Here is a 25,425-nt window from a genome sequence, read left to right as displayed (position 1 = left end):
GAACGAATACCCCGTCACATTTGCAGCAGAGTACCCTGTTTGCCAAACTCTAAGTTGGGCCCCAAATCTTTCCACATTTAGGCTTGATTGTTGTGCTTCTATTTATAGCTGTAAATATTTCTGTTCCTTGTAAAGCACTAAAAAACCCTAGATGTTCAAAAGTGCAATAAGAAACTCAAAGTAAATAATTGAATTTATGTTGCTTTGGCCATCCTGTATCTTCATTGTAATCAAAATTCACTGTACCTCTATTATTGAATGTTATAAATATTGAAGAATTAAAACCTTCATTTATCTGTTGGTTGTTCCCCTGTTATGTTTCTAACTGTGCTTGACAATGCCCATCTAGCCTTCTAGAGATTGCCAAATCACACATACTATGTACAGATATGTATCATATAAGGAAGAGCAATTGCATGTTTTTGGCCCGACTAATTAAGTAGCCAGGCATTGTTCATGACTCGACTTCTGTTTAAATCTACTTGCAAACTTTCTCATGAATTGCTGAGTTTATTTTTTTTAATACAAATATATAATAAATTAAATGTATTTTCTGTGTGCAATTAATGCAGGTCGTGGCTGGGACCATCTATAAATTCGAATATAAAATAAAAGAAACCGATTGCGATAAGAGTGAAGTCCCACAGTTACATCCTGATTGCAAGCCGCTTAAGGTAAGTTTTTTAATGTCAGCCATGTAATCTTGCTCTCTTTTTCGGAACTTTAGCACCAAGTATTTGTATTAACTATGCCCTGGTAAGATTAAAAAATGACACTATGGACTGTATTACATAATTGCCCAGAGGGCGCAACAGGTGTTTGCACCCGCTTTGCGTGCCGCCGGGGCACTTTGGTTTTACAGAAGGGGCCATAGACGCTTGTGTGGGCCCTTCTGTAATACTGATAACGCTGGTGCAAATAAAGCACCAGCGCTGTCCTCAGGGGGTGTTCCCTCATTAGCTCGGTGGTGTGACCCATGAAATTGAGGGAATCCATTTGCCCCTGTGCCTGCCGTATTACAGACACGGGCGCAGAGGCAAAGTAGCTCTCAGGTGGATCACTGACTGTGCGCCATCTAAAAGGTGGCACACTGTCAGTGTGCCCCTGATGGCAGCCCTCTGGAGGGGGGGAAGTGGGTCCCGTGGACCCTCCCAGACATTCCTTTGCAGGCGGGTGCAGTCATGAACTGCACCCGCCTGCAAGGGCATCTCTACTCCCCCTTAAAAATGCAGGCAGGTTGCTGCCTGCACAGTGAAAACACGGAGCGGCTTCAAAGCAGCTGCTCCATTTTACACAGAAATGCGCTGCCCCCAGTGCAGTGCGAGCTCATGGCTGCCCTGGGGACAGCGCATTCAATGTAATAGGGCAAAATTTCATTGTTTACGCCTGGCGCACCTGCTTTAAGGTATACCCGGCGCAAACAGGGAAGCTGCGCCCTATACATAATAGGGCCCCAGATATACTTATTTTTGCGCTTACCCTCAAAATATCACAGATAGTTCCCGACTAAATTTGAAAGTCAGTGCAGATGTTTTCATATTTTTGATTTTAGAAGAAGAAAGCAAATACAAGAATGTTTCAATTACGCCAGCAAAAAAGTGGTGCTTTTTTTAATTGGGGGAATCTTGTTGAAACAAATGTTCTGTCTGTAGTCTTAAATCAAGGCACAGTTTCAATCAAAGATAGTGAAAAGCAAGTCAGATAGTAATATGGGCATACGTTTGTGGGTGTGCCTGGCCCTTAAGACATATCCCTTCAAGTAACCCCCTTATGGGTCCTCTCAAGATTATTGTTTGAGCGCCTCACTTCCGCTCTCCACCCAAATAAAAGATACCATATTTTGAAACAATGTTCTATTGTGGGAAATCAAAGTAAAACAACTTTTCTGTCTTAATCTTCATCCCACTTCCTGCCAGCATCTGTGGATTTAAAAGGACCTGAAAGGACACCTGTTGCATTAAAATGGCACATATTTCACTTTACTGTATTACCAAGATATGCAAGTTGTTTAGATGTTCTAGGGTAAAATGGCATCATAAGGGTTTACAGAGAGATAGACTGAGGAGGAATGCAAGTGAACAATTGAATCAAGGAAAGAAGCAATGAAATAGTTTCAGCAACAAAGGAAGTCGGAAAGAATATTATAATAAGTGGAAGAACGAGATGTGCATTAGTGAATACAATAACAAGTAGAAGAATTAGAGGTGCATAAGTGTGTACTAGAACAAGTAGAAGAATGACATGTATAATAAGAATATAACAAGCTGAAGAGTGAGTTGTACATAAGCCAATACTATAACAAGTAGAAGAATGAGAGGTAGATAAGTTAAAACAATAACAAGTAGAAGAATGATAGGTACATAAGTCAATACTATAACAAGTAGAAGAATGAGAAGTAAATAAGTGAAAAGGGAAACAGTCGGAACACCGTGCTCTGAACCACGCGTGTTCCGACTACACAAGCTCGATGACGCTTGCCTTAACCACGCATATGCCATAACCATGCATATGCTTGTTTAAGGCAGTGTGCAATCTAACTGCTGGAAGACGGAAGCGGGAAGACTCCGCTGTGAGGTAAATGGGGCTGGTTGGGTAGTTTTTAGGGCTGGGAGGGGGTTGAGGTCAGTTTTAGGGCAGTGGAAGGGGTTGGGATAGTTTAAGGGACAGCGCAGGGCTGCGGAGTGGTGTAACTTACAGGGCAGGGTTTTAGGCCTTAGGGCAATGGGATGTGAATGGGTAATTGGGTTCATGTTTAGGGTGGGCGGGTGGGTAATGGGGTCGGGGTAGGTGTTAGGGCGGTGGAAGGGGTTGGGGTAGTTGAAGGGACAGTTTCAGGGGTTTCAGGGTAGTTTACGTAAAGCGGCAGGGTTTTAGGCTTTAGGGTAGTGGGAGGGGAATGGGTAGATGGGGGTAGTTTTTAGGGCTGGGTGTCGGGGTAGGTTTTAGGGCAGTGAAATAGTTTGGGGTAGTTTAAGGGACAGTGCAGGGGCAGGGGGTAGGGTAGTGTATGTAAAGGGACAGGGTTTTAGGCCTTAGGGCAGTGGAAGGAGATTGGGTAGATGGGGTAGTTTTTAGGGCTGGGGGGAATCGGGATAGGTTTTAGGGCAGTGGAAGGGGTTGGGGTAGTTTAAGGGACAGCGTGGAGGCGGGGCAGTGGCGACCTTAGCCACCCATACCCCTACATCATTCATGCCTATACCACAAACGTTTGTGGTAAAGACATGCGTGGAAAAAGAATGCGTGATTAAGATACATTTGTGGTTTGAGCTGCGTAGTAGAGGCACGCGTAGTTTAACCATGCATGCTTCCAGCAAACAACCAAGTGAAAACAATAACAAGTAAAAGAATTAGAGGTACAAAAGTGTATACTATAACAAGTAGAAGAATGTGATATACATAAGGCAATACTATAACAAGTAGAAGAAAGAGCGGTAGATAAGTGAACATAATAATAAGTAGAAGAATGAGGTGCACATAGGGCAATACTATAACAAGTAGAGGAATGAGAGGTACTAAAGCGTACACTATAACAAGTAGAAGAATGGGATGTACATAAGGCAATACTATAACAAGTAGAAGAATGAGATGTAGATAAGGCAATACTATAACAAGTAGAAGAATGAGCAGTAGATAAGTGAATACAATAATAAATAGAAGAATAATAGGTACATAACGCAATACTATAACAAGTAGAAGAATGATATGTACATAAGGCAGTACTATAACAAGTAGAAGAATGAGATGTACATAAGGCAATACTATAACAATTAGAAGAATGAGCAGTAGATAAGTGAATACAATAATAAGTAGAAGAATAATAGGTACATAAGGCAATACTATAACAAGTAGAGGAATGAGAGGTAGATAAATGAATGCAATAACAAGTAGAAGGATGAGAGGTACAAAAGCGTATACTATATAACAAATAGAAGAATGAGATGTAGAAAAGTTAATACAATGGCAAGTAGAAGAATGAGACATTCATAAGTGTATACTATAACATGTAAAAGAATGAGATTTACTTGTCAATACTATAACAAGTAGCAGGATGAGCGGTACATAGGTTTATACTATAACGTACACAGGCGGATACTATAACAAGTAGAAGAATGAGAGTTACATAAATGATATATTTGTGTATTTGTTTATTTGGGAGTTTTCCAGATAGGCATGTTTTCTCTGGTGAGCATTGTGTAGGGAATGATTTTGAAACTCAGGATAAGGACAGAAATGTTGAGTTTAGTGGCAATCCAGATAGATGCGATGAATTGTCTCCTATCCAAAATTACTCAGTTATTCCACTTGCCAGGGACAGTTCACGGTTTGAAGGCCTGAGTAAACCATTCAATTTTCAGGATCCTCATGAAGATCAGGAAACTGTTGTCATCCGCATTGGGCTAAGGGTAGAGCTTTCCATCCAAGGGACCAACCTTTGTGTTATGCGGTTTGTACGACTATTAGTAGATTCAATGAAAGGTGGCTAAATTCCAAACTGACCTGTATTGTGGTGCCAGTTTCTTGAAGTACTGAAAGCCTTCACTCCAGTTGGTTTTGGCTTTATGAATAGCGCTCTTTTTGTAACTTGATCCTTGACTCTACATCAGTGCTGCTCTGTTGGTTTCATATTGTCACAATTCCATACTGCATGCTGAGGTACACCTGGAAGCCTATTCTGATGTGTAAGTAACCTCTTAGTAATTGCTTATGGGCAGCCCAACAAGGATTACATTGCAATAGTCTAAAGCCAGGACTACGAGCAGGCCACAAATCCCATTTTGGCTGGAAACCATCATTTGCACCCGAAAGGGGATAACTAGTTTGCGTAAACTGTGCCCGATGTGGGAGTTAAACCTGTGATTTGCATCAGTTAAAAGCTTCCTCACATTGCAAGTTCAAATTGTGTAGAATTACAATTCTGAATTGGGTGCAAATTGTGCTCCCATTAATTGCCACATCCTGTTGTAATTATTGGGTGTTCTATTTGCTCTTGCAATTTGAACATGCTCCTTAATCAGGGCCTAAATGAGTTAAGATGGTGTGGGCCAATTTCAGACAATGGCCAGTTTGGAGTAGACAGTAGATTTTCCTGACCATGGGCCGATCTACGTTGACAGCATCAATGAATGGCATTCATTTGGGGTGTAAAGTATGTTGTCTGGAGTGAACATGATCCCCAGTGTGTCTATAGGGAACTGATATAGAAGCCAAAAGATAAGTAAAAATTGATGTCTTGAAGCAAGTATGTGGAGACAGGCCTGTCGTAATCAAAGGGAAACATGTTGAGCCTGATTCACAAAGGTAAGCATACATTTTTTTGTAAGTTTAAGTTTTTTCCTATTCGCAAAGGCATATTACGAGTATTATCTTTGCGACATCAGAACCATCGCACTTGTAGCAGAGACTCTGCAAGTAAAAAGATAGGATAGACATTTATTTTTATGTGTGGAGTCTCCGCCCTGAGTGTGGAGACTTCATAGTCATAAATATAGTTCTGGTGACATACTTTTGTGAATAGTAAAAATCAGGTCTGTTATGTCTCAATAAAGGGAGCTAAAACTGAAAAACGTAAGTAAAACAATTACCGGATTTACTTACTTGTTTTAAAATGTCTGTGTGGCAATAGAACAATCAAAAAATAAAAAACAAACCATCACCAACATTATCATTTTCCATATTACTCACCTTTGCAATACTAAGGCCCACATTATGATGTTGGTGGGACCGCCACCGACGACCTGTCGGTGGCGAATATATGACGTTACAACGCGAGCAATTACAACGCATGCTTTTACAACACAGTCTTTACATCGCAACTAACATTATATCGCATGATTTTACAATGCATGCCATTACAACGCATTTTTAAAAACTACCATTATAACGCATACCATTACAGTTCATACCATTACAATGCATAATACTTTTAGGGCAACGGTAGGGTAAGTGTTGGATAGTTTAGGGGTAAAAATTACTATTCACACTCCAGTGAGTGCAACAATATGGTAAGTGTTGGATAGTGTAGAGGTAAAAATTACTATTCCAACTCCAATGAGTGCAACAGCAGGGAAAGTGTTGGATAGTATAGGGGTAAAAATTACTATTTCCATGTACCCCAAAACCCATACCCACCCTAAAACTAAAATAATCTCCCTTACTTACCTTATAATGCATTGTAATGGCATGCGTTGTAATGGTATGCGCTGTAATGGCATGCGTTGTAGTGGCATGCATTGTAATAGCATGCGATGTAAAGGCAGTTGCGTTGTACCAGTTGCATTGTAAAGGTAGGTCCCTACAATGGATGTTGGGCCTGTGCAGGCATCGCTGTAGGGATTAGGATATCCCTTTCTGACTGCCTACCACCATGAAAAGGTAGCCGGAAGGGACTATGGGAGCCCAAAGCAGGGCCCCCGTACACCACAGCTAAGTGGCCAGGGAGGCACATGTGGTGCCTCCCCAAACATCTATGCTAGGATGTGTAAGAAATGCATTTTTCTACTGCGGCTTGTGCTGCAGCCCTTTGGCGGGCCGCTGCATAAGCTGCAGTAGAAAAAGGCATTTACGTCTGCCTGCTCGGCAGTCGTATCGTGATAGGGCAAGTGGGACCACTGACTCTTTGTCGGACAGACATGTGCCTGTAGCGATGTCAGTCGGATGCTTGTCTGACCGCCATAGTAATGAGCCCTAAATGTCTTCAATTGATTTTGCAAGGTGACTCTGCTAGGGAGCCCTAAAGTCCCATTGCAATACCCTTTCCATGGTGGTCAGACCGCCATGGAAAGTCTCTCGGAAAGGTACATCGAAATCCCTACGGTGGTGCCTGCGTAGGCACTGCCCCTATTGCAGGATATATATTCCAACCGATGGCTCGACAGGCTCCTGGAGTCCATCAAAGGCGTCAGTCAGTCACTCCGACTGATGCGGTCTGACCGACCGCATCATAATGTGGCGGTTGGACCACTCTGCTGTATGTACCGCCACCGACAGCCAATTGGTGGCGGAACAACAATAGGGAAAGTGTTGGGTTGTGGAGGGGTAACATTTACTATTCCCACTCCAGTCATTGCAACAGTAGAGAAAGTGTTGGATTGCAGAGAGGTAACATTTACTATTTCAACTCCAGTCAGTGCCACAGTAGGGAAAGTGTTGGATTGCAGAGGGGTAAAATGTACTATTCCCACTCAAGTCAGTGTAACAGTAGGGAAAGTTTTGGATTACAGAGGGGTATTATTTACTATTCCCCCTCCAGTAATTACAACAGTAGGGAAAATGTTGGATTGTGCATGGGTAAAAAGTACTACTCCCACTCCATTCATTGCAACAGTAGGGAAAGGGTCAGATTGTGGAGGTGGTAAAGTTTACTATTCCCAGTCCAGTCAGTGCAAGAGTAGGGAAAGTGTTGGATTGCAAGGTGGTGAAACTTACTACTCCCACTGCACTCTGTACAACATTAGAAACAGACTAATTCACTTCCAGTTAATAACATATTTGCAAAACTATACTAAATAAGAAAAATATAAATATTGTAATACAAAAATTCTCGATACATATGATTTTGTTTTTAAAATAAACAAATTACATATGTATTACAATTTTTTGTGCTTATTGTAATTTAATACACATATTCTAATTAAAATCACGAACTATACTCTCAAAATAATCACAACCAATAAATGCAATGTTATTTACAATTAAAAAGCACAACACAATTAACACATAGAATAATAAATAACATAACTCCCAAAAAATAATTAACTATTTTTAAATTTGCTATTACTTAAAAACCTTTCTACCCTATACCTCTACAAACTACACAACACACATCTAAAATGTATTTTTAAAATGATAATATTTACACATTTTACATAATTGTCAATAAAAATATTAATTGTAATGAACTAACAGTAACTTAAATATATTTAATAACCCTCCCACCCTAGCCTCCCAGCCTGTCGGGCGGTCCCGTTTACGATAGGGTGGCGGGTGGACGAAAGTCTGCCCGCCATCCTAATCAGCCCCTATGTTATGTATGTGGACATATAATTTGTTTTCTTTTTCTTTTCAATGTGTATTATAAACTTCCAAAAACAAACACAGAACAGTATGTAACTTAAAGTTAATTTACACAAAAACATAAATGCATGTCCACCAGGAATGCATGAGTGAAAGAGTAAAAACATAACATGTCTGAGTTAGGAAAGTTAGGAAAAGCATAGACCAAATTAACTATTAAAATGGAATAAAGAAGTAGAGAAAATATCATCATAGAGTATTATAAACTTCCAAAAACAAACACAGAACAGTATGTAACTTAAAGTTAATTTACACAAAAACATAAATGCATGTCCACCAGGAATGCATGAGTGAAAGAGTAAAAACATAACATGTCTGAGTTAGGAAAGTTAGGAAAAGCATAGACCAAATTAACTATTAAAATGGAATAAAGAAGTAGAGAAAATATCATCATAGAGTACAAAGAAACATGAACTGTAACTATCAGCATCACAGCTGAAAATTGTGCGGTTGTGACATATGTTATGATTTCTACATGCCCAAAACTGTATCTAGCCCTCCATGGTAAAGACTTTACTTAACAAGCTCCAATTATTATTTGTTGACAGTGGTCAGGTACTTGCAAGGCTACCGTGTACGTCGCACTCAATCAATCAAGAGCTAAAGCTGAACAGAGTTGTCATATGTCAGTCCCAGGTAAGAGACACTTTCATCATGCATGAATCCATTTTACAAAAGTAAATCACACTCACTTCTTTGATTCTCTTTTTATCTGAATGGCTGTATATGTGTCATAATTGCAATATTACTATTTATATACACAGTCTGTAAGAAAGTGGATTATTATGTAGTGTGAGTGGTTGCCTAATTGTCAGTGTGAATACCACAGGCACCAAATTAATGTGAACTCAACCTCCCTGGTAGCTATGGGACAGATCAGACAGGCTTAACTTAGGGCAATGTGTAAAGTATTTTTGTAGTACCCAAAAGCTAATAAAGTCAAACACCAAACAATACAACTCCCAAACTGAATTAGAAAAAGAGTACATTTTATTGAAAAAGGAAATCACCAATCAGTACTCATTGTTGCTGGGTGACCAGGACCTAGGCATGATTTCAGGCCAGATACACCAAGCTGGTTCGTCCCAGTTTTTACCAATGTCCCAAGATTTTACCTTAGGAAATGAAAGTCCAAAAGGTTTTAAGTTCCAAACTTTTCAGAGGTTGTTGGAGCAATCCAACTAGATATAGCCAAGGGTCCAAGGACCTCAGGAACAGCCCTAGGGGGTCGAACTCACTCCAGCAGAAGCCACCAGCCGATCCAGTTCAGGTCCAGTTGCAACTGCTCAAGTAAGCCCCTCAGGCAAAAGGCCTCTTGCAGCTTATTGTGTCTCTTCGTTATACTGGGTACTAGTGAGAGCAGTCCAACCATTCAGGTCTCCTTACAGGGCTCAAATAGCAGTTGCATTTCTTCTTCGGTTTGTCCACGGGTACCAGATAGTGTTCTGAGAAGCTGGTTCTGAGGTCTATATTTGTAGTTCATTATCCAATGGGGTAGGTTGACTCCTGGGCACTCCCAACAATGGGAAAAAAGTTTCTGGGTGCAACATTAGCCACTTTTACAGCACATCCTGTCTGCCTTACTGTAAACTATCCCATAGACTACTCTAAGGGAAAGCCAAGGTGGCACAGGGCGTCTGGCATTTTGATGGATCTTGTGTACCAGCCACGTGTGTGTGTTTAGGGAGATGAGCAGTGTCTTCCTTCCAAGTTATACACTCTATATCTGTCACCAGGCGCCGCTTACACTGTGCTTGTTCCCAGCTGGCTACAAGAACAAAGGCCACTTTCTGAAAGATATTTTTCGTGAATACATTCGATTTTTAATATAAATTAAAAATAGTAGTAGAATAATTTCTGTATCTAGTCCCAAACCTGTAATAGCAGAATAACTATTCTATTTTTACTGCGGTTGTCATCAAAGGACAATCAGAGCCTCCCACAGTGAAAATAGCTTGTCAGTGTAGGGACATGGCAAGATTGAATTTCTACAGGTCCAATTTTTAAATATCTTGTACTCTACCTTGTGGGCTACAAGGCCTAAATAGGGGTGACTTTATTAATATTTAAAAGGAAGGTTTTCTCCCTTGTCAAATGGGTTAATTTGACAGGTAGAGCTGCATCTTTAAACAGCAGTCAAGCTACATTGATAGACCTGAAGTCATATTTTCTTTGTTACACCAGTGAATGCCACAATAAGTGCTGCAACTTACAGGTGCCACATAACTTTCCATGCAAAGCGTTTAGTTTCTGCACCCTATGCTATGGCCTTAAAGGAGAGTTAAATATACCAATCAGGGATTAGCCATGTTTTACTTGTTTTGTGGGTCAGAGCACACACTGGGCACCAGACAGCAGCACTCCATTGTACAGATTTCTGAAGTCAGCAATAAAAAACAGCACAAAATGAGGGGGACCATGCGAAAAGAGATATTTTTTCACACTGTCATCAAGGGTTTGTGGAGGGGCAGTTAACCCTTTCGCTGATGGTGCGTTTGTGTACCTCTGTGCCAGAGCTTTTAACAAAAAATTGATATTAAACAATTCAAGCGCATGTCCCACTTTGGTTCCTTTGTGCCCCTTCAGACCCCATTTGGGGGTCGCAGTGCAGACTGGAGCTCTTGGGTCCCAACTGTAATGGTTAAAGGTATTTCTCACTGGTGTGCAGGTGTTTGTCCTAATGTGCCTCTGCACACTGGGCCTCACTTTCCGCACTTATTCTTAGTGTAGTGACGGCAAGAAGTCAAAGGGCTTATCAGCGAGACAGCATGGTGCACAGACTTAGAACTCAACAATCATCTAACGGGCACAATAACTACAATTTACCACCAAATGCTTTCCTTTTTCAGAAAATAAAGTGTTTGGTAATCACACAGCAGTACTGCATACTACACAGCTCTACCCAGTATATATTTTAGTGCTGCTGGTTACAGTTCTTCCTTGTGGCTCTACTGTAAGAAATTTGGTTACTGGCTGAGGGGGGTGAATCTCCAATCATTAGCAACCACAATTCTTGTCAGGGTGGAGTCACAAGCATACCCCACTTTAACCTGTGTTTAAACCTCTGATTGCATGGCACAGAAGTAGTTATGCTTAACTTAGGGACAGTTTGTAAGTATTTACATAGCACTTCAAACGGAAATAAAGTGAAACACAAGAAAAATCTCACACCAAGTTAGAAAAAGAGTGATATTTATTAAATAATTCAAGACCAAGATGACAAAAAGCCATTTAAAAGAACCAGAGAAATGCAGTTTTAAAGTGAAAATTGCTCCACAAAGCACCAACTGTGGACATCTGGTCGTGCCAGACTAGGGCAAAGCCAGGAGTTTAGGCCTAGTGCGATGGAGCGCGGGCTGGCTACAGGGACCAAGTTAAGCCCTCTGAAAAAGAGTACCTTAAATTCTCTTGCAGAGTGGATGTTGAGAGAAGGTGTTAGGTTGTGATGCGAAGCCCTGCGTCGAGGATGCCATTGACAAGGGTCTTACAAAGCAAGGACCGGCATCAAAGATGCATCACTCACTGGCCCCACTGCAGAGTTTTTGGGAGACACTGCGACCACAGCTGGGCTGGCAGAGCACTGTGCAGCTCACTTTCAATGGTCCATGACTAGGGTGGCACTACTTGGGAGGGCAGGGCTCACAGATGGCAGAGTACAGGTGCCGGGGTCAAGATGGAGGAAGCCTGTTCTGTCCCTGAGGCTTATGATCAGGGGCCAGCCAACTAGCCCTTGGAGTCACTGTGGTGGTCCTGTGTTTAAGATGCAGGTCCAGCCCTTCTCACTAGAGCAGCACAGCAGGACACCCGAGTGTCAGTCCTTTCTACAGCAGAGCAGCAGAGCAGTTCTTCTTCTGAGTCTTCCACATGTCAAGATGAGTGCTGAAGAGTCTAGTGGTCCAATATGTTTACTTGGTGCCCTTTTTAAAGTAGGAGAAGGTTCTGGAAGTTTCCACCCTGAGGAGTCAAGCATCCCCTTCCTCCCTACCCTGGACCCAGCTTGTCTGTGGTCACAAAAGACTAGTGTCAAACACTTTGTGAGTGTGCCCAGGCAGAGACTTTGTGATGTGTAAGTGTGGTAGGTGACAGCCCCTCCCCCTCATCAACTCCGAGTGGCCCATCCTGAAAACCCCTGCCATCCCTTCGTCTCACTGTCTGGGAGCAATACACAAAGACCAACTCCCAGCTACACCTAGTCATGTGAGCATGGACAGGCTACAGTCACCAATTGGTTAGGACAAGAAAAAGCCAACATTCTAAAATGGGCATTTTCAAAATTCAGATTTAAAATCCAACAATACTGTTGAAGTGGGGTTCTAATTGCACTTCTTTAGACACAAATCTCAACATCCATACCTGCTCCCAATTGAAAGTTATCACTTATTAAATGCAATAAGTTAACCCAATGTTTTCCTATGGAAGAGGTAGGCCTCACATTAGTGAGAAATGAATTTAAAAGCTTTTTACTACCAGGACATCTAAAACTTAAAAATACATGTCCAACTTTTTAAATACACTGCACCCTACCCTCTGGGTTGTGAAGGACTGTCCCTAGGGGTGGCACATATGTATTTAAAAGGGAGGTTTACCTTGCCAGTTCAAAATGGCAATTTAAAACTGCACATTCAGTTTGTAATAGCATGCCTGAGACATGTTTAAATGGCTACTTTAGTGGGTGACACAATCAGTGCTGCAGGCCCACTAGTAGCATGTAATTTACATGCCCTGGGTGCATGCAGGACCACTTCCCTAGGGACTTACAAGTATACTGATTAGGCCAATTGGGTGGAAGCTAATTTTACCATGTTTAAATGAGAGAGAAGAAGCACTTTAGCACTGGTTCACAGTGATAAGGTGTGCAGAGTCCTAAAGACAGCAAAAAATGAAGTCAACAAAACAGGAGGCTGAAAGGGAAAAAGTTGGAGGAAAACTATGCCAAGGATGTTAGGTCCAACACCTATAACCACTGATTTCTCTCATGGTAATCCCACCCGGTTGACCCCTTGATAGCTTCTTCCCCCAGCGCTTAGGGCAGTGACATGAATCATGCTCAGTTGTAGTGCCAATTACTCACAAATCAAATGTTTTCATTTCTCTATATTCTTAACCCTGATGATGTAGTTGTTAATGTGTTCAGTATCTCACGCTCCTCCTAAACTGATCTGTTGGCTTCACTGCCATCTAGCAGGCAGAGGCCTACAGCGAGCGAAGACAATCTCACTTCTGTGGTGGAGGCCAGGTACACACGGCCGCCTGGCTCAGTTCAGCAGTAAACAGCAACAGAGCAACAGCTGGTGAGGCTCCATCTGCTCATTGGTCTAGAGTTATCCCTGACTGGCGTTATGGGAATCAGGTATAGGTCCTGACTCAGCCAGTTCAGTCACCAATGCTGTGGCAGCCCCAATCAGCCCACCAAGGCAGTTGCAGCACTGGTAGAACTAATGCAGCTTTAACTGGCCTCACGGAGCTAGCTGCAGCACCAGTCATACCTTCACTCTCATAAAGGCTTGAAGTTGTCCCTCTCCCAGTGATTTTCATGGACAGAAAAGCACTAATAGATGAAAATCTGCCTGTAACCGAACCATGAGCTGGGGATAATAAGGGAAGGGACTAGGAATAATCCTAGTCCATCTCCTACCAACTCCTATCTCCTGATATATTTATACTGCTGGTGGGGTCAGAGGAGGGGACAGAAGAGAGGGTGGGTGGAGCTCTGCTATTCCTTCCACCTTCTCTCCCACGTCCCTCCATCCTATCAACAGAAAAAAGCAGGTGGGCATGGTTAGGGAGGAGCTGAAGTCAGTTTTAGAGGACATTAGCCCCTCCCATACTCCAGCAACCAGTTCAGTGTTTGACTGCACCTGGGAGTTTAGGGAATCCTTTCTAAGTCCATATGATATGTGTGTGACATAATTGGGATTGGGGTATGCATGTGTGTGTGTGTGTATTATACACATATGTGTGTATATATATATATATATATATATATATATATATCAAACCGCACAAGTTGCCTGCTGAAGGAGAGCCAAACACAAGGAGGTAAGTGTGCCTTTCTTTATTGAAGCTGAGGAAACAGAACGTTGCCTTTAAAAAATGTCAAAGTCCCGCCCGACGCGTTTCGTGCTTTCATCAGCACTTCTTCATGGGCTTCTGGCAATCACACTGCGAGATGGCACAACAGTCTTTTAAACACCTTGTGATTATCAAAGTTCCCGCCTCAGTGGGCGTGGCCACATCGTGTGGCATCATGGTACTTGTGGTGCCTCTTGTTCCCCAAGTGGGTCTTGTGTCATCTCAGCAGAAATAAGAGTTACGTAATACCCCAGTGGGTTGAAAGGCACAACGAAGCTGACTCCCCGCCTCCGTAGACACCTTCAATGGCTTCCTCGTCTCAACGCCGCCTCGTAGCTTGACGGGGCAGCAAGGCTGCACGAAGTGCAGCGGAGCGTCTCCTGCGGCTCAGGCGAAGCCGCTAACATCAAACCGTACAAGTTGCCTGCTGAAGGAGAGCCCACACGAGGAGGTAAGTGTGCCTTTCTTTATTGAAGGATGCAGCTGAGGAAACAGAACGTTGCCTTTAAAAAATTTCAAAGTCCCGCCCGACGCGTTTCGTGCTTTCATCAGCACTTCTTCATGGGCTTCTGGCAATCACACTGCGAGATGGCACAACAGTCTTTTAAACACCTTGTGATTATCAAAGTTCCCGCCTCAGTGGGCGTGGCCACATCGTGTGGCATCATGGTACTTGTGGTGCCTCTTGTTCCCCAAGAGGGTCTTGTGTCATCTCAGCAGAAATAAGAGTTTCGTAATACCCCAGTGGGTTGAAAGGCACAACGAAGCTGACTCCCCGCCTCCGTAGACACCTTCAATGGCTTCCTCGTCTCAACGCCGCCTCGTAGCTTGACGGGGCAGCAAGGCTGCACGAAGTGCAGCGGAGCGTCTCCTGCGGCTCAGGCGAAGCCGCTAACATCAAACTGCACAAGTTGCCTATATATATCACAGAGTTGCTGCACTTAGCGGTTCCCTTCCCAAGGCGTTGGTACCTGCTAAACGGCAACAGCAGCCATTTGTAAATTTCAGTAGAGTCCTTCACTCCACCTCGATGGCAGAACACAACAGGATGCGGCACACCAGGAGACAGCACAAATAATTTATTGTGCACCAAAGTTAAGGATGACGCGTTTCGGCATTTCGCCTTTATCAAGTAACTTCCTCTACAACTATTTCCTATAGAAAAAGGTTTCAGAGTTCAAGAGCATAGACACCATACTTCACGTGTTTCATATGTCTCACAATTAGCAGTGTATAAAAACATTTGGACTGAAGGTTAAATACATTATAAAGCAATATAAATAGAATACAATTCATTGTTGTAAACGTCATGATACATGCTATTAATTACCGCTAAATACTTATGAATCATCTGCAGTGTTTGTTCCTGGCATTTGGGTCAATAAAGTTTTCATGGCGGGTCACCCGCTCTATGGACACTACTTGTACCAGAATGCATAGTTGTTAACCACAGAATGCCTTGCAATGCCACCACATGTTCCGCCACTATGATACATATCCTCGCAATGTGAATACCTCAAAACGATTTTGAATTTAAACTATGTCATCTCGGCACAATGGATAAATCTGGCATTCCAACAGTTATTCAAGTGCGTGCGGTGCTAGGCACTGGTTCTCATACTATATACAAATACAATTGTTGACAATATCTTCGGATTCCTATACAATTTCATGACAAGTGCCATATAGTAAATTAATATCACCTAATTAATATATGAGCTTCTATTACTCCCCAGTACAATTATTTAAGTATGTGCGATGCTTGGCATGGTTTCGATACTCAGTACAAATCCGATTATTGACCACATCTAGCACTGCCTAATAATGTTATGACAGTTGTCATTTTGTGAATCCATATTTTACAATTAACACCACCTAATTAATATCTTAGCCACTGCTGCAGTAAATAAGTACCCAAATAGTTCTTCCCCAGTATTGCCTGTGGGTATCTTTCAGTCCATGTATGCCTTACTTTAAAGCAATCCAAACTGCAAAATCGCTCTTTTTTCTATAAGCAATATCCTCTGAAGACCATAAGATTTACAATATCCTTCTGAAACCATAACAATTTAGCATTTTTAGCCAGGAATAGACCTCTACGTGGTGCAAAGTGAATGGGACTAGGGTGAGTGAGTGTCCCCTAACACAGGTGAAAAGTGATTGGAATCTGACCGGGGCGTCATTCTGTCTAAATGTTGCCTAATCATCATAGGAGGCCGTGTGGTAAGCCACAAATGTGTGCTTATTTACTACACTTTTTATTTATTTATTACTGGCAGTTGCCAGAAGTTAGTTCTAGTTATGACCTAGTTGACATCGGAAAAGCGTTTCTTGACCTGACGTGATCCATCAAGTGGGAGTCAAGAAAAAGGAGGGATCAAAAAAAGTGTGTTTCCTATGTTAATTCTCATAGAGAGTTTAGACATGACTACAGCCCAAACCGCTGGATGGAATTGCACCAAATTTGACAGATAGGAAGCTCTTGGTATAGAAATTGCACAAAACCTCCAAGAATATTGACAATCTTGTGCAGAGATCTGATTGGCTGCCAACACTTCAACCAGGACGTGTTGACAGCCATCTTAGGCTTGTCCTCAGGTGAGTCGCAAAAAAACCCTATAAAAATAAAGAAAAGGGGGCAGGGTAGGAATACCCAAACCCCCGTAGCCTTTGTGTTGGGGTCCCCAGGGACTCCGCCAGGGCCAAATTGCATTTAAAAAAACTGCTGTGAAATTGTGGATATTCGCAAATTTGTGGCAAAAAAAAGCATGGTCTCCCGTGTGGGCCGGATCCCGGGGGCATATTTAAATATAAATAATGGGGAAGGAGACGCATGCAGCCACCTCCCCAAGCCAGTTTGAGCCCCGTGGACCGCCACTTCCCCGGGGCAGGCCAATTCAACTTTTAATTGGAGGGTGGCCTTACAGCCCCGCTCCTAAAAGCCCCAGGGACCATCATCTCCCCTGGGCACCATTCTAAATATTGGAGGGGGCCGCACGGACCCCCTTCCATTCTTATGGAGGGCCCCAGGGACCAACACCTCCCCGGGCCCTAAAAACATTGTGAAGGGATGGGGTGTGAGGCCCCCCTCCCAGGCCATAATCAGCCCCGGGGACCACCACCTCCCGGGGGCATACATAATTGTATTAATTGTATTGATTCTATTAAGGGAGGGTGTCCAGCTCCCCGGGCTGGCCCTAAGGAACAAAGATGAGAAGGCTGCGCAGCTCCCCTCCTGGAGCCCTTAATGGCCTTGGGGACCACCACCCCTCAGGGCCGGCTCCCAGCGAGAGCAAACAGTAACTCCCCTCCCAGCGGGCAGGAGCTGGAAAACTGCCCCTGCTCGCTGGGAGCGGAGTATTGGATAACTGGAAAACAGATGAAAGGATTGCTCCTGCATGCAGGGAGCAGTATTTTGGCTGCTCCCTACATGCAGGAGCAATGCAGACTCATGCTGGAGGCAGGGAGTCGGCAGGGACTGCGGGGGCATTGAGGCTCCCTCACAGTCCCCAGTGTAGCACACTGGGTGATTTGGGTGGGCTCCAGGGCACCCAGGAGCAAGATCCGGCCCCGGGGGATGGGGTCCCCGGTGCTGAAATCTCCCCGGGGTGGGGAGTCGTCTGCCCGCCTCCTATTTGAATAATTGACTGGACCCTGGGGTCCCTGGGGCAAAATCAGCCTTGCGGAGGGGGCTGCATGGCTCCCTCTTCTTTAATTCTTAGCCGGGCCCCAGGAATGGGGTCCCCGGGCCGAAATTGGCCCGGGAATGGGAGTCGTAAGGCCCCTCATGTATAAAAGGCATGCAAAGGTGGAGGTGAATGCATCATCGATCTATTGGAGCGCAATCTGTGGTGACTCTTAGAAGTGGTTTCTTTCTTGTCCTTACCTGGTGTACAATATGCAAATCACTTGGAAGCTTTGCCCATTTGGCCCTGCCCACCTTAGTAGTATGCAAAGGTCTTCCTGCCTTTTGCCAGGATTATGGACTGCTTAACAAGAGACCCCCAGCGCATTCCCTGATGATTTTAGTGAGGCTTTCTTGATGTCGAGGCATATGAGGACATCTCAGCAAAACAAAGAAGCACTTACTTCATATTGTTAAAAAGAAGGACCCTTGTTTGGTGGATATTTACCTTCTTGTACTCCTGTTGTCTTTTCTATAGGAATATTCACGTTATCACATATTTCTGGTTAAAGACGCACAAGAAACAAACAGTGCGCCAAAATGCACATATGTTCATTCGTGACATTTCCTCGTGGTCCATTATGCAACTGTAGTGTAGAATACGTACTGGACATTTACCCAACTCTTGACTCTAACAAAAATGCATACAATCAAATTATGCTCTGAAATTCTCAATGTGTCACTTTCATTTGCTGTGTTATTGCATTTCACATGTAGCACAACGTTTTTTTGCCCAGATCCACCTACAAGGTATACTCTCCCGCACAGCTGTGGTAATTTGATAACCTTGTGTAGGCTGTTTGCCAATTTCATCTGTTGGCTTACTGATAGACAAACTAAAGTGCCTTGATATTGTACAGGTTGTCAATCAAGCCCAAGTGGGCTATTTGCCAATTTCATCTTAAACAATGTATTTACCACATACAAAAACTAAAGAGCCATATTGTTGTGTGTATTATACATCATGTCCCTGAACACTGATAAAGTGCAATATCATTGTGCATCATTTTTAGCCACTGAAGTCCTAGTGGGCTGACAGCATTGAACATATATCACCATTCTCATATCATGTTGCATATTTAATTGATTCTGGACATAGTGTCCCCAACATAAGAAGTTTTTTGTATTTGTGAAATTAAATCAAACTCATTGATAGGAGACGTGCCAATTTCAATGTTCCTATCAAATTACATATTTACACATTTGGAGCATGTAACTCTTCATGTGTATATATATTTTGCATGCTAGTAGCTTTCATCCTAACAAGTTAAAAGAGAGCATACCCTATGCAGAATGCCTAAGGATGAAACGCAACTGCAGCACAATAGCAGGCCTTAGTGAATCAACGAAAGGTCTCTTTAAGAGACTGAGTAGCAGAGGTTATGACAAACAAACTTTGTATAAGGCAGAGAAGAAGTGTGACAACATCAAGAGGGAGGATCTCTTGCACTCCGCATCTCAAAAAAGCAAACAAAGTGATAAAAATGACACAAACACATCACCTAGACTGATTACAGGGTACAACACCTACCACACCAACTTACGTAAGCTACTGCACAAGCATTGGCCATTGGTTCGCAGTGACCCCGTTATAGGCGGCACCTGCACCAAACTCCCACAAATTACATTCAGACGAGCAAAGTCTATGCGCCAAGAGCTAGTCTGTAACGCACCAACGCTTGACAAAGGAGCCAGCTGGCTCAAACCGCAAAGGTTTTTTTAAAAATCCTTTAAATGTAAAGCGTGCAAACATGGTGTTAACACCGAAGCATTCCTCTACCACTCAGAAACACCCCTTTTGAAATCCGTGGTAGTTACTCTTGTAAGACGGATTTTGCGGTATATGTCCTGCACTGCACTTGCAACAAAATGTACGTGGGTAGTATAATACACCCCGTACATGTGCGGATTTTGCAACATCTGAGAGCCATTAACCATAATGATCCAGCGTACCCAGTCGCAAGACTTTCCATGGCGGTAAAATAGAAGAACTCTCTTTTTTCATAATTGACAGTGTCTACAAAAACATCAGAGGTGGAAATAGACAACTGTCTCTCAGAAAATTAGAATCTCGCTATATAATACTACTAGACAGCAGAATCCCAAATGGGATGAACGCAGATGAGGCACTAAATGTACACCTTTAGTTACCAAGCTGCTTGTCCTGCACCGCAACCCTGTCCGTAGCGTTAGGCTCTCACACGTTAGATATCTTTTAATGTTTTATATAGGGCACTTCAAACATATTATTTATATTTTGTTAAATATGATTCTTTTTATGATGATTTTTTCATTGTATTACCAGCAGATGCATACAGCTACTATTGTATTCTACCCCATGAATCACACAAAGACAGTAATCAGGGCCCACTTGGGTGGTATTCGCAAATTAGCTGCTTTTCTTAGGTAAATGCGCCACACGCAGAGACAGTCACCAGACTTGGTGTGAACAGTGCTCCCGCAAGTTAGTAAATGCACTTGCATTAGGGACTCCACTTAATGCACTATGATATGCCCTCTGTATTGTGTTAATTATGGATACATTGTATACATGCATAACATTTGTGTACAAAGCACCACTATAAGAGTCTAACAATGCAGCTGACACCTTTCCTTATTTAATGTCTTCCGTACCAATCGTACTTTACCACAAGTAATATGCATACATTAACGGATGCCGGTATCCATTTGTTACCCCCTTTTTTTTATATATTATTTATATATATTTTCTTACTAGTCACAGTAGCGATTATAATAATTTTTTTCATTGATATGTGCACACTAATTGCTGTAATTTAGCAGGAATAGCGACAACAACAAGACAATGTTTGTTATATATATGTACTTTTCTTCTTTTTATCGTTATAGATGCATGGTTGACATTCCTGAAATTTTTCTATGTCTATGACCAGTAGTCAGTTGCTGTGACAACTAGCCCAATCAGTGCTCTTTTGATGTAGATATAACCTGTTAGATGTAGAGATGCCTGATGTAGTGAGCAAGGCTGCAAGACTGCCGAAACGTGTCTAGGGCATCACAACGGAATAAACACTTTTCTTTGATCAGCGCCTGTTTTCTTACTGTGACCAGGAATGGTTCAATATATATATCGTTGTTCCATGAATACCATCTTCCTCACTGAAGAGACAGCACTGTGCCCACACACCTAGTCCTGTTCTCGTGCTTTAGAGCTAACTATAACTTGCGCCCTCACATGACATCACTGATGACATCTCAAATGACATCATTGATGAAATCACTGATGACATCATCCAAGCTTCTTTTCTATACATTACTCTATAAACTAGTATGAAATAGCTCCGACTAATTTGTAGCATCATTAATACTATCACAGATACCACAAGGTGTAGCAAGCATGTGTTATGTGTAACATTGACCCTATACCATACACTTCAGGGGAACCTAGCTCACATTAACCATCAACCACAGATATGTGGGAAATTCTCATTAAACACAGTGTTTAATATGTATACAACTGTTCAGACAATGCCAAGTTCCTCAAGATACTAAACGTTGTTCCATGCCCTACTGCCGACAACTTTTATCTGTATCAAACCCCTCACAATCACTGAGCCTACATTGAGAATGAAAGTTTATATGAGCAGAAAAGTGAGTACTGTAAAAATGAGAGTGTTTACTGTACACCACACTGTTTGTGGACATTGAAACTCCCATGAGAAATACAGCACAGAATAGTAAAAAGGATCTACTAAGAACAGTATACATACTATGCAACTCTTGTCAAAAAGACACTATTGACTTTAAATAACCAAGATCTGAAGGTGCTAAAGGTCATGTTACCTGCAGCCTTCCTTCTGTGGTGAAAACTTTACAGATCTTCTGAAGCAAAACAAAGATGTGTACATAGGTTAGCATGTTATGTAGAAACTGTCATGCTTTGACGATTCTGTCTAATAACTCAAGGCTGCTTACAATATTTAGCATCTACCAAACACAATGTTTGCCCTGTTGGAAATTTTCTCTGCAGAAACAAAAAACGTGTGTGGAACATACTGGACACAAGTTGTCAACTGTCATCTGCACAAAGAGTTACTATTCAATACAAAGATTTATAACAATTTTCAATATCTCCACACACCCATGATGCATTAGAAGCACATGAATTTTGCAAATTCTTGTACCCATTAGCTTGACACAGGCTATAGAAAATTAGGTCGAAAAGTAATATGGTAGCTATCCTCCATTACTTAAACTATAAAACAAGCTAACACACTCATTGGATGATGTCATCAGTGATTTCATCAATGATGTCATTTGAGATGTAATCAGTGATGTCATAAATTATGTCATAGGACAGATCATGAGTGTTGTAGTATGTGAGGACATAAGCAGAGCATGGCGGGGGTGCAAGTTGAAGTTAGGTCTACTAACTATACCTGCTGAATTTCTGTGGCTTATTTTTAGTTCAAAATGTTAATGTTATCAGTGACATATTAACCTAACTATAACATCACTTTAACCTTTGTTTTTTGTATGAATTTCCAAGGTTTCTTAAAGAAAAACAGATCTTTTTATCACACCTAACTATAACGTTACTTTAACCTTTATTCTTTTCAGTGATTTCTAGGATTTTTTTTAACGTAAAGTAGTATTTTATTACAAAACGTAAAGCCAGCACCCCACAACGCATGACCTGCAACCAGACCCTAAAGTAACCTCCCCCGTAGGCAGCCATCCCCACGCTGGGCCCGGCCTTTCGCCACCTAGAGGCAACCAACTCCACGCAGCGCACAGCCTCTGGCCGTGCAAGGCATGGGGTTATCCACAGTGCCTGTCTGGCAGCCAGGCCCTGTTTCCAACTTCCCATAGACAGCCAACCCCAGGCAGTACACAGCCTTTGGACATGTGCAGCTCCCCTCCCCAAGCCTCAGTAGGTCCGGGGATCCCATACCCCGGGGCAATACCAATAAAAAAGGGAAGGGGAGCCTTATGACCCTGGGGATTCAATCGGCCAGGGCCTTATGTATTTTAAAGAGGAGGGGTCACACGTGGACCCCCTCCCCGATCCTCATTAGGCCATGGGGACCCCATCCCCAGGGCCACTAATTAAGTTAAATGGGATGGGGTCACCTGGTTCCCCTCTCGCCTCTATTTGGGCCCTGGGGACCCAGTCCCCAGGGGCCTGTGTTTCATATAGGCGGGTACCCTGGTGCCCACCTAGGGCACCCACCATATACAATGTTGAGGGCCAAGGGGGACCCAAGGCCCCTGAGACCTTAACCAGCTCCCCACATGCTGCAGGAGCTGGCATTGCATCCGTGCGCAGAGAGCAGCTATTTTACTGAGCAATAACTTGATCTATTTCCCTGCCCCCATCACTGCAGGCAGGGAAGCAGATAAAAAGTATGTTCCTAGTTGGTGGGAGCATTTTCATAGATCCCGCACGATGGGAGCGGACTTTGTGTTTGCTCCTGTTTGTCAGGAGTTTTGAAAATACTGTTTACAAGTTACCCTGCCTGCGCTGGTGTGGACAAGGGTATTGCTGTGTCCAGAGGAGTGGGTTCCCCCTGGACACAGCAAGTGAGCTGGCCCTGAGGATGGGGTCCGCGGGAACAATAATAGCTCAGAGACGGAGGGGTGTGGTCCCCCTTCCCTTTTAAAAAGTAAAGCTGCTCCCGGAGATGGGGTCCCTGAGGTCTTTGAAGGCTCAGGGAGTTGGGCCACATGGCCCCCTCCCCTTTCTGACACATTTCACTCCTGGGGTGGTCTCCCTTGAGGTCTGTAATGGCCAGGGGAGGCGGGCCCTGCAGCCCTCATCTTCTAATTCATGGGTACTCACAAACATTTTCCCGGGGGCCGAACAGTTTGGTCATTGGTGTTACCTAGGGCTGCACTAATGCCAGCGAAGTGAGGGAATAATGTGAGTGTAGGGGAAGCGAAGCATGTACATCTAGTGGTTGAACTCAATTGCAGAATGTGAAACCGGAAAACCTGGGATGAATCCCAGCTTCCCCACTTGACCAAATTGTGTGATCCAGGGCAATTATTTTATTTCAATTTCCCTCCTTTTTCTTCATTATCACATATAAGAAGACCTCAAAATACATGACTTCAGGATGTGTGCTATACAAAACCTTCTCCTGTGTTTGGATGAAATCACTAATGGCATTGTTATCAGGATTGGGGATATGGGGTGGGAAACATGAACGCTTCTAAATTCCTGTTTGAAAACCATCACTTTAAAAAAAAAATACTTTTGAATTCACTGCTATAATCTGATGTACTGAGCTGAAATGGTTCTACAGGTTAATGAAATACACTTTTTGAATTTCGAAAAGACAATCATATTTTCACACGTTTTCTGTCTTTAAAAATGAAGGCTTTCCTAAAGTTAAGGGTCTAGTTACTACCTTTCTTTAACTGCAACTAACCTTTAAATTAGTGCTTGCTGTTTGTTATTTTTTTTAATGTTAGTGCTGAGTCAATGAAACAGTAGCCCAGTGCTGCTATGCCCCAGGGGGTAATATGTAAAGGTCAGGAGGGCTGCATGCGGCCCCCGGGCCGTACTTTGAGTATCACTGCTCTAATTCATTAGATTGGGTCCTGGGGGGAGAGTTCCCCTGGGATGAAAGTGGCCTTGGGAGAGGGGCTGTGTACCTCCCCAATAAAAAAGTACTTTGGGCCCCAAGGAATGGGATCCCTGGGGCTGAAAACAATCTGGGGTGAGTGGGCCATGCACCCCCTCCCCTTGTGTAATGGTGCCTCAAGGGTGGGCTCCTCAGGACCTTTAGGAGCTCAGGAAAAGAGACCATGCATCCCCTCCCTGTAAATAAATAATGCGGCCGGGAGGTGGCCCCCCTAGGGCTATAATTGAAGAATATGGCCCATGACGTCATTTTATTTTGATCTTGCAGGAGTCCTGTGGTATTGTGGCAAAAATGTATTTTTGTATTTTGGCCACAGGGATAGTCTCTCGGGTTCCTCCATAGGGCTTAGATGGGCAGGGTAGGAGCACCCTGCCCCCTTATATTACTTTTTTTTTAACTTCAGGGCAGAAGACTGTGTCCCTGAGTCCTTTAATGGCTTCCAGCAACATTAGTCTGATGTTGCTGGCAGCCAATCAGAGAGCTTGTTCCCACAGGAGTCTGATTACACTGGAGCGAATTGGCTCAAGGGAAATAAAGCTCCTTGGGCCAATGAGAACGCTATATTTTTAAATTGGCGCTCCCATGAGAGTCTCTCGAGCCTCTTGCGGACCCAACTGTCCAGGCATACAAATATTTTTTAACCTAATTTTCTCAAAACTACTGAAGGGATTTACATCAAATTACAAAAAACACACACAATCTGCAGACCAAGATCCAGCTCCCTGACAAATTTGGTGTAATTCTGTTTAGCAAGTATTGTGGTAGTCCTACTTAAAGAAATCCATGGATAATGCATAGGACTTGGAAGTCCCCCCAACTTTGTTCTTGGCCATCACTTGATGGATCACCCCAAAACTTTTAATGCACAAACTAGGCAAAAAAGAGCACTTTTTAAAAAATGTTGTGGTAATTCATCAAAGTTATTAGCAACACAAAAAATGCATTTTCTAATGGAAATGCTGACCT

At 42.9% G+C, this 25,425-nt stretch overlaps 1 protein-coding gene across 2 annotated transcripts in view; it reads left to right on the top strand.

Annotated features, from left to right (window-relative positions):
- LOC146785927 (uncharacterized) overlaps window positions 1-25,425 on the top strand; it is a 671,075-nt gene that overhangs the window by 502,018 nt on the left and 143,632 nt on the right. Inside the window, exons 5-6 of one of the 2 annotated variants that reach the window (XM_085635326.1) lie at window positions 573-674; window positions 8,622-8,709. The exons of the other annotated variant lie outside the window; for it this stretch is intronic. Of the exons in view, the coding sequence (XP_085491452.1) occupies window positions 573-674; window positions 8,622-8,709 (190 nt within the window). The remainder of the gene's footprint in view (window positions 1-572; window positions 675-8,621; window positions 8,710-25,425) is intronic. 2 annotated transcript variants of the gene reach the window in all.

Source organism: Triturus cristatus, chromosome 11 (assembly GCF_964204655.1).
Source record: "Triturus cristatus chromosome 11, aTriCri1.1, whole genome shotgun sequence".
NCBI classification, from domain to species: Eukaryota; Metazoa; Chordata; class Amphibia; order Caudata; family Salamandridae; genus Triturus; species Triturus cristatus.
Note: the sequence above shows the minus strand (reverse complement) of the source record. Positions and strands in the feature narration are given on the sequence as shown.